A 10,575-nucleotide genomic window follows, 5' to 3' on the forward strand; every position below is an offset into this window, starting at 1 on the left:
TGGTACTTGGAAGACCTTTCTATATATATATATATATGCAATATATATTATTATCTTATTCAAATGCGGGTGTTATATATTCTTCAAATGTCATATAAATATAACAAAGATAAAAAAATATTATTTTAGATATTAAAAAAGAGAATCTAAGAAAAATTCAATAAGGTGTTGCTTTAGGTATTAAAAAAAGACAACTGTAAATAAACCTACATAAGTGTTGCATTAGGTCTATAAAAAAGGCAACTTAAAAAAACCTGGACAAGTGTTGCTTTAGGTAGAGGAAAAGGCAACTTAAAAAAACTTGTACAAGTGTTGCTTTAGGTATATGAAAAAGCAACTTACAAAACTCTGGACAAGTGTTGCTTTATATATTAGAAAATACAACTCGTAAAAAGTGTTGCCATAGCGTTTCATATAAAGCGTTGTGTTTGGGTGCTCTAAGGCAACCCTTTCGCGGAGTTGCTTTATTTGCAGAAAAGGCAACATTTTTTGAAGGTTGCCAAAAAAAGGGTTCCCTTTAATATACAAAAGCGTTGCCTTAGACCAAAGGTAACGGCCGTATAGCCAACCCCCCAAAAAGCGTTGCCTTTTGTCGAAAAGGCAACACTTTCTCTTATTATAAGCAACGTTTTTAAAGGGTTGCCTCAGCCCGAATTTGTTGTAGTGGTTGGACAATATTGCGAAATAACTTTACCGATTATGAGGGGAAGAAAACATTTTCAGACTCCGTTAAAAAAGTAATTTGTTATACAATTCAATTTGTATATTAATTATTTATATACCACCAAAATAGTATACAAATTATATTCTTTACAAATTTATATAAGAAAAAATTGAATATAAAATGTATAGGAGGAAAAATTGAACTACATCTTAGTCCAAATATTAAAGCTTATATCTTTTCCCCTTATTCCAACCTTTTTCCTCTTAGGAATTTTTATTTTAAATACTTAATATATAGAAATGTTGTATTTAAATCAATGTTCTGAAACCGGACCGGATCGGCCGATTCGACCGGTTTAACCGCGAACCGGCGTTGCAAGCGGTCCGATCCTTATCTGAAAACCATGGAGAGAAGAACCGCTCAAGAACCGGCGAACCGGTCAAAAATCGGTCGGTTGGACCGAACCGGTGACCGGCCGGTTACGCATCTTTCACTAAATGACGCCGTTTTACGTTTTTAAAAAAAATATAAAAAAAAAACAAACCCGACCCGACCCGCCCGTGGAGCACCCCACCCCCTTTCTTCCCCCGAGCCCCGACCCCATTCATTCATCAATCATCATCTTAATCATCTCCAATGGAGAAGAAGAACCCTAGCGGCGCTGCCTGAAGCCCTGTCGCCATCCCTCGCCCCCGTGGTGTCGCCATCCTCAGCTCCAGCAACCCTCCAATCTCCATCGTTGCCTGGTTCCTGCCCAGTAGCCCTCAATTTTGATCGTCTTCATCTTCTCAAGTCTCAACACCAGCACGCAGAAGCCTCTCATCGGCAGTCCTCAACAGTCAACACCGGTAGCCCTCCATCGACCCCAGGTGAGTGACTCGTCCTCTGCTCATTTCTCTTTGTCCTTCGCCTCATCCTCTGTAAACTGAACTGAACTTAGACCTCTGCTCATGTTCTCTTTCTCTTTGTCCTCAATGTGAACTGAACTTAGACCTCGGCTTAATTTTCTGATTTTAATTTCCGATTTCAATTCCTGTGAACTTGCTCTTTGTGAACTGTGCATTTTCTGTGAACTGAACTGAACTGTGCATTTTCTGCTCTATTTTGCAGCTTAATTCCTCTTTGTTGCACAATTTCTATTTGTTGGTCAATTTGTGTTTGGTCCTCTGCTCTATTTTCTGCTCTATTTTGTGAACTGAACTGTGCATTTCCTGCTCAATTTGTGTTCGGTGAACTTGCTCTGTGCATTTTCTGATTTCAATTTCTGATTTCAATTCCTGTGAACTTGCTCTTTGTGAACTGTGCATTTTCTGTGAACTAAACTGAACTGTGCATTTTCTGCTCTATTTTGCAGCTTAATTCCTCTTTGTTGCACAACTATTTGTTGGTCAATTTGTCTTTGGTCCTCTGCTCTATTTTGTGAACTGAACTGTGCATTTCCTGCTCAATTTGTGTTTGGTGAACTTGCTCTATGCATTTTCTGATTTCAATTTCTGATTTCAATTCCTGTGAACTTGCTCTTTGTGAACTGTGCATTTTCTGTGAACTTCGTTTCTCTGCTCAATTTCTATTTGACTGTTTGTTGGTTAGCAATTAGCATAAGAAATTAATAATCTGAAAAGTAAGTGGCTGTGTTTGTTCATTGTGTTGTGTTGTATTGTGTTGTGTTGTTTAATTTCATACATGTTTTATTAATTTCAGTTATGGAAGATAGTATTAATCAAGAAGCAACTGCTGATAACAATGCTTCTGTGAATAATAACATGCCTGCCGATACTCCTATTCCGAATGATGCTGCTAATCCTAATTCACGTAGTGCTAACGATAGTCATTCACAAGGTTCTTCTAACCTTAGGGGAAAAACAGATTTAGCTTGGAAATATGTTGCTCTACAACACGTGAATGGAAAACCACAATATCAATGTTTATTTTGTCTACAAGTTTTCAATGGAGGTGGAATTCACAGGATAAAGAAACATCTAGCAAAGATTACTGGAGACGTGAAAAAATGTGCTAAAGTTCCATATGATGTGGAAAAATAGATGGAAAGTTTGTTGAAAGATATTCAGGCTAGCAAAAAGAAAAGAAAAGTAAGTTTTGGTGAAGAGGGTGGTGATGAGGTAGGGGATGCAATTGATGAGGCAATAGCTCAAGAAGAACAGGAACAGTAGCGTACCTCGAGTCAGCAAGGAGTTGGAGGCGATCCAAAGAAAAAAGCCAAAGTCATTCCTCCTATGTTTGCACCAAGAACAACTCCAGGAGCTCAACCAAGTATTAAAAGTGTTATGCAAAAACAAAGAGGCGATACACGAGGTTGATAAACGATTTGCTCGGTGGCTTTTGGATTGTAAAATTCCATTTAATGCTGTGATGTCGCCATATTTCCAAGATATGTTAGATGGTGTTGCTGGTATTGGACTTGGTTACAAGGGGCCTTCTTATGATAAGTTAAGGGTTCATTTGTTGGCTGATCTTAAAAGAGAAAGTCAAATACTAGTTGATAGTTATAGGAGTGCATGGAAGGAAACTGGATGTACCCTCATAGCTGATGGTTGGACAGATCAAAGACAAAGAACGTTAATTAATTTATTGGTGTAGTGTTCTAAAGGTTTGTGCTTTCTGAAATCAGTAGATGCTTCCAGTATGGTAAAAAATGCTTCACACTTGTGTACTTTATTTTCTGAGGTGATTGAATGGATTAGCCCAAATAATATTGTGCATGTTGTGACTGACAATGCGGCCAATTATGTTGCTGCTAGTAGGCTTATCAATAGAAAATATGATAATATCTATTGGTCACCATGTGCTGCTCATTGCCTTAATCTTATTTTAAAAGATATAAGCAGCATGGCGCATATTTCTAACCTTGCAACTCGTGCTTCAAAGATCACAGTATTTGTGTACAATCATACGATTTTCTTATCTTGGCTAAGAGAAACACCTAAGTGGAGAGAAATTGTATGTCTTGGTGCAACCCGGTTTGCAACTGTATTTATTACATTGAAGAGCATCTTTGACTGTAAAAAGGAGTTGCAACAATTGGTTGTAGATTCAATTTTCACTGATCACAAATTATGAAGGAGTGCTACTGGTAGAGCTGTGAGTGCTATTATTCTGGATGCAAAATTTTGGGACGATTGCTTTACTGTATGTAAACTTGTGAGCCCTCTGATTTACTTGCTGAGGGTTGTTGATGCTGATGACCCCTCATCTTTGGGGTATGTTTATGAAGGAATGCTAAGGGTAGAAGATGCAATTAAGGAGATGTTTAGGCAATCCAAGACTGCATATCAGCCGTACACAGATATTATCAACTCAAGATGGGACAAGCATTTGAAGAAAGATCTTCATGCGGCAGCTTACTTCCTGAATCCTAAATTCTTTTTTAATGAAAATTATAAAGAAGCACCTGATGTTATGCGAGGTTTGCTTGATCTTGTTACCTTGTATTGCAAGTGTAACAATTTGGATTCAGTTCAGGCAATGAAAGAAATACATTTATATAGAGATCGGAAGGAAAGTTTTGATAGACAAGAAGTTATTCCAGCTGCATCTGAACTTAAACCTGGTAAGAATATGGTTGAATATTTGTTTTAACTTGTTTTATGCTCCTATGTTCTTAATTAATATCTTATAATATGTTATGGTTTTATAATTGGTAGATGAATGATGGAGGTTATTTGGAGGCTCTGCTCCATGGCTACAAAAGATAGCTGTTCGCATTCTTAGCCAAGCATCTGCTTCTTCTGGGTGTGAGAGAAATTGGAGCCTTTTTGACCAGATTCATACAAAAAGAAGAAATAGATTGGAGCATGATAGACTGAATGACATTGTTTATGTTACCTATAATTTGCGTCTTAAATCCAGGTAATATATGTTTCATGAAATACTATATTGTTTCATTTGTAATCTTTATCATAATAAATTTGTAAATTATTAAATCTCCATATATTGTATTTAACTTTTTAGGAAGGAAAAAGAAAAAAGAAAGCAAAAGACACAACATGATCCAATTGATTATGAAAGTATCAGTCAAGTTGACTTCTGGGTGACTGAAGAGGTTGTAGAGAAAGAGCCTGATCTACCTAGTAATGTGGATGACTTATTGCGTGAGTATAGTATATTTAGTTTCTAATGATTTATTAGAATGTTGTTTGTTTATAATATAATGATAACATTTCTATTTTATTAGGTGAAATTGATGCTGATTTATATCAAAGTGGCGGTGGTAGTAGTGGTCTTTATGCTGCATCTCTTTCTTCTGCTGATCAGGATGGGAATGAAGGTGAAGATCATCCCACCGAAGCAGATTTGCAACAAGTTCTTGCGGATTTTGATAATTGATAAACCATGATGTTGTGATTTAATATTTACATATGCTTTTATTACTATTTAACTTTTAAGTTTGGATTTTGATAAGATCATATGTATTTGGTTGATGATATTTTATGTAGTGTTTTTAATTTCAAAGATATTTTAAGATTTGTATCAGACTATAATTATATTTTAGGATGTGTATTTATAATTTATTTATTATTCTACTCTAAAACGGTTTTTTCAGTTGAACCATCGTTGAACCGGTTAGACCAATAAACTAATAAATCAGTGACTAGAACGGTTTAATGACCGATCCGATTTTCTGAACCTTGATTTAAATACACGACCAACCAGGCAAGTAACAAAATCATTTGTACATATCTCATTTACTCGGGGAAAAAAAGTATGACTTCTTTTAGCATATCTGGTTGGCTGTTCGAACAAAATAATATTTTATAATGTAGTTTGGATCAATTTAGATAATAAAATCGATATAATTGGTTATAATTTGGATAATATTAATTTAATTTAAGAGATTAGATTTGTATTTTATTTATTCTAATTTATTTTTTTAATTCAATCAGATTTAAATTATTGTAATTCGGATAGAGTAATTTGTTCCATCTAAAATTTAAATATTATTATTTAAAATTTTTTATTATTAATTTTTAAACATTGAATTATATCTCATCCAAATGTTAAAGTTTTAAAAAGTTATAATTTAAATTAGATCTATCTAAATTTTAAAAATTTTGAAGTATTGTATTTTACTATGGTACTCATCAATTATACTGTATTATATATTACTAGCGGCTCACCCAATTTTTTTATTATTTTTAAGAAATTAATTTTTATATTTTATTTTAAATTTATAAATTTAATGAAATAATTTAATAAATAAAAATAAAAAAATTTAATAATAAATTTAAAACTTTATAAATTATTTAATTTTTAGAATTTATAAAATTTATAAATATAAATTTAAATAAGATATTAAAAGAATTACGTATAACAAAATTAAGATAAATATTTACAAAGTTACAAATTAATTATTTATAAAGTCACCAAAAAAATTAATTCTTTATAAATATTATTAAATTTATTTATTAATCTTTTCAACAGTATTTAATTTAAAATAGAAATAAAAATTTATATTTCAAAAATTTTTTATCTTCATGCATAATTTTAATGGATAAAAATATCTAAGTGACTAAGTCGTAATTTAATATAATACCTTAATACAGAAGATTGTTATTATTTTTTATGTTAGATTGTTATTATATAAGTTTAAGTTTGTTTTATCGTGAACATTAATAAATTATATTTTATTATTTTATTTTATATGTTTTGAAATTATGCAATTATATTATAATAAGGATGACAATAGTTTTCATAATCTAAATGTGAAGGTAAAAAAAATATAAATTAAAAATTCTGATAAAATAAAATAGTTTAAAAAATTTAAAATATATAAGAAAAATAATATTACATAGCCCATGAAGTAGAAGAAGTAAGATAAAAAAAAGGTAATCATGAAGGTTAAAACAATATTGGGTTATCAGATTATTTAAAAAATCAATCAATAAATATTTTTATCTTGTCACAACTTTGATGTTAGATGTCAATCTAATTAGTAAAAAATAATATTATTCAGTATAAAACAGATTAAAAATAAAAAAATAACAAAATATTCATAGAACTTTTTTACTCTATTTTTGTAGGTGCAAATTTTTTTTTTGACTAAAAACAAACGAAACACAAACAAAAAATAATATTAAATTTAATTAATTTTTTTACAATATAATTTATTTATCTTAATTTAGTTATAAACAAATTTACATGTATTTAAATATCAAATCCAGCTCTTTACACAATCAATAAGAAATTAACATATTAATATTTTAATTGACTATTAGTAGATGTGTAAGACCCAGAACTTTTGAAAAAGGGCTATTATTAGCTAATTTCAAATTCAGTATTTCTGTAGCTTTAATTTCAGAAATTTTTTTATTAAAGAAAATTAGAGCAAGTTTTGATTAATTAAATTTGAAATAAATTAGGATTTATTATCCAATTTTAAAATTATTGAATTATTTTCTATATTTAAATTATAAAGCTGGCAGTTATGAAATAATAGGAATTTTATATGATATGGACTAAATAATCAATATTTTAATATATTCATATTGCTATTTTGAAAAATAAAGAAATTAATTATATTATTTCTAAATTTTGGATTTGGACATTTTATTAAAAGTAATTTGTAAAAATTGATGAGTAAATAGTATTTTTTCATATACTATTAGTGTTGGATTTAGATTGGGTTTCAATTACTATATTATTCTCAATTTTATGTCAAATTACCATAATGCCCTTAACCCTAATTTTCAAAATGAAACCTTAAGACCCTACCCGTAACCCATTGCTTCCCCATGCCCCAGCTGCGTTTCTCTTCCATGATAGAAAGAAAGGAGAAACAGAAGGTGGGAGAAGAGAAACGGGGAGGAGAGGAAAGGGAGAGGACGGTGCCGGAGGGTGTCACTGCCGCCGCGCCGTCATGTCGTGCAAGGACGAGAGGAGTGGGATCCGAGAATGAGGCAAGGACCTGCGCCGGTAGCACTGGAGTTTGCCGTCGCCGCTTGATGCCGCCGAGTGGGGGAGGGTCACAACCACCACAAGGAGCCCACCGATGTCACCCTTGCGAGTCACCATTCCCGAGCTACAGTAGCATGGAGCCAGCCTCGTCACGCCGCCGTGGCTGCCCGCGCGATCGTCGTCGCCGCTGGTCCACCGGGAGTCACCATCGAAGCTAAGACACGGAGAGAGAGGGTATGTGAGCAAGGAGGGTTTGAGGGCTTGAAACCGCTGTGCCTGGTCTCATCGGTGAAGCCATGGCCACTGTCATAAGAGCAGAGGGCGCGAGAGAGAGACAGAGAGCTCGTGGTGGGGGAAAGGACAGGCACCACCGTGCTGCACGAAGCTATCGCCACCGTTCCTGCCTCCGGTAAGCCTCGGTTAGCACCGCCGAAGCTCCGGCCATCACCGTCATTGAGGAAGCTCACCGGAGTTATTGGAGGCTACTGCTGCTCTGCCTAGTTCTGTGTTGAGTCACGCTGCCGTGCCTGGCCACCAGAAAACCCCGCTGCTGTCGTGGAAAAAGTTTCCGGTAAGGGTTTTATTTGAGGTTCCTGTCCTCTTTGAATTCTGAGAATACCGTAGTCACTGCGTGTTGGTTTCAGTTGGCGCGATCAAAAATTGTCGTCGCTGCTGCTTGAGGTGGCTACCGGGCTGCCACTGAACCGGTTCGGAGACCATCGCTATTTCGGTTCAACCGTTCCTTCTTCGGTTCGGTAAGCGTTTCGATTTGAAAGCCCTTTTGTTACTGTTCTGTTATCATACACTAAGGTTTGTGGCGTTAATTGCTATACGATTGTGTTTCAGTTGTTGTATGTTGCGATTAGAGTTGTTGAGACTGTTGCGAAAGTGGCTTGGAACAGAGGTTTTGGCTGCCGAGATTTTGATTGTTGATCTTGGATCGAGGCGGAAAGGATTCTGTGACGCATTTAGGCTATGGTTTTGCGTTTTGAGGTATGGGCGCTTTTCAAAAACTATATTTTATATGTTGGAATTATTACACATGGATACTGATGTGAGATAATGTATTTGGTGATTGTATAAGCCTTATGTGATGTTGATTATCCTGGATGAATGTAATTATATGTTTGAATGGATTATTATTTGGTTTTGATGAATGGATTGTTGTGTGGTTTTGTGAAACAGAATGCTTTTCAAGTTGATTCTTTAAAGATTTGAAATATGAGTTTAATCCGTTGATGATTGGTTTGAATTGAGTCAATTATTTTGATGATGTGAAAGATAGAATACTCTCGAAATTCAGCCTGTGTTGCTTTAATTAATTTGGTTTTGATAAATGATTTATTGCTAAACCGATTCCTTTAAACTTGGGAAATGAGTCAAATCGGTTGATATTGAGTTGATTTTGAAATGGTTTCCTTGAGATATGCCACTAAGGCGACTGTTGGTTTTAGCTTGCTTTTGAATTGATTTCTGGTTTTGAGCTGTTGAAAAGGAATGAAAAACGGTTTAGTTGGGACCCGAACCGGGTGGCAAAAGTCCAAGTTTTAGGGGAGGTGCTGCCGAAATTTCTATAAAATCCGAGTCTTTATTGAATGTTGTTTGGAAAAATGACGAGTTAAAGACTTCTACTATGTTATTTGAATTATCAAGAAAAGGATGATTCATGCTTTTGAAATGAATTATTAAAGAGGAAATTGTGATTTAGTCTTACTTCTTAAGAAAGGCATTGTATCTCTTTAAGGAGAAAGTTACTTAGATGAAACTTATGTTTTTAAGCTGTTTTAAATGAGACATGGGCAATGCCTTTGAATTTGACTTGGGGGTTTCAATTAGAGGAGTTTCAATGACTTGAAAGAACTTGAATGTCTCTTGACATGTTTCTTTTTGAAATGTTTTGAGAAAGGTTTTAAGTACTCTTTGAATTCTGAATTCTTGCAAGACTAAACAATTTTGAACAGTTGAAACGTTCTAGAATTTATCATGGGGGTTGAAGTTGGTTTTTGCCTAAGTAGAGGAAACGGATTTGATAGAAGTTAATGATTACGTGACTCGGTTTGGCTTAGATCCTATCTTATTACTCAAATCAGAAAGCCAAGGTTTTATTGATTTTATATGAACTTGGCAAAATGAGTTATGTTATTCTCCCCTAAAGACTTGGGACTCTACCGAAAAACTTTTGGTTATAAAATCCCATTGTTGGATAGGTGATTCTGAATACTTTGAAATAAATCCTTAACTTGTCGTGGTTTTGGAAGTTTTGAAAAGAGAATGCCGAGAGTGGCTCTGTTCTAAAAAGGGAACTCACTTTGAGTAAATTTGGCTTATGAGCCTGAGATGATTTGAGAAACGAGATTTCTAAAAGCCAAGGCTGAAAAGAGTTGAAACTTGATTTCAAAGTGAAACGATTTGAGAAAAAGTGATTTATGGCTTAAATGCCGATTTTACGAATTGATGATGTTGAATGTGGAAGTGCTGTTTTGTTGTGAGCCGGAATGGCTGTGTATGATTATGAATATTGGCTAGTTCTACATTGAATCGTGAGCCGGAATGGCAGTGTATGATATGAATATTGGCTGGTTCTGGACTGAGCCATGAGCCAGATGGCTGAGTTGGATGTTGATCCATGGATGAAAATGAATGCATGTATATGCTGAATTATTGATAATTGTGATTTGCACTTCCACTATCCGAGGCACGAGATCCCTAGGAGAAAGCAGTGGCTAGCCACCACGGGCTCCAGGTGGAGGCTCGAGACTCTGCTGACCCTATGTCGTAAGTGTGGCCGGGCACTATGAAAGTTCCGGATGAGCTCGCCCTTGTAAATATTCACCAGTGAAGGTGATGGATATGGATCATGATTATGATCAAGTTTATGATGAGTATAACTCGAGTTGGGGATGCGCGACAGAGGGACAGTCCAATGGTTAGCTACCAGGACTTGTCGGGTTGGCTCTATAACCGACAGATGATATCATCAGCCATTAAGGACAGGCATG

At 34.7% G+C, this 10,575-nt stretch overlaps 1 protein-coding gene and 1 long non-coding RNA gene across 2 annotated transcripts; both read left to right on the top strand.

The window, feature by feature from the left end:
• The first annotated feature begins 3,034 nt into the window (after nt 1-3,034).
• Nucleotides 3,035-4,261, top strand: LOC112728510 (uncharacterized). Its single transcript, XM_025778711.1, has 3 exons — nt 3,035-3,240; nt 3,367-3,642; nt 3,745-4,261. Exons 1-3 carry the CDS (start codon nt 3,035-3,037, stop codon nt 4,259-4,261), a joined length of 999 nt encoding a protein of 332 aa, XP_025634496.1.
• A 72-nt stretch (nt 4,262-4,333) lies between these two features.
• Nucleotides 4,334-5,126, top strand: LOC112793288 (uncharacterized). Its single transcript, XR_003198037.3, has 3 exons — nt 4,334-4,531; nt 4,634-4,773; nt 4,857-5,126. It is a non-coding gene; the product is annotated as an uncharacterized lncRNA (long non-coding RNA).
• Nucleotides 5,127-10,575: the final 5,449 nt, after the last annotated feature.

Source organism: Arachis hypogaea, chromosome 1, assembly GCF_003086295.3.
Source record: "Arachis hypogaea cultivar Tifrunner chromosome 1, arahy.Tifrunner.gnm2.J5K5, whole genome shotgun sequence".
NCBI lineage: Eukaryota > Viridiplantae > Streptophyta > Magnoliopsida > Fabales > Fabaceae > Arachis > Arachis hypogaea.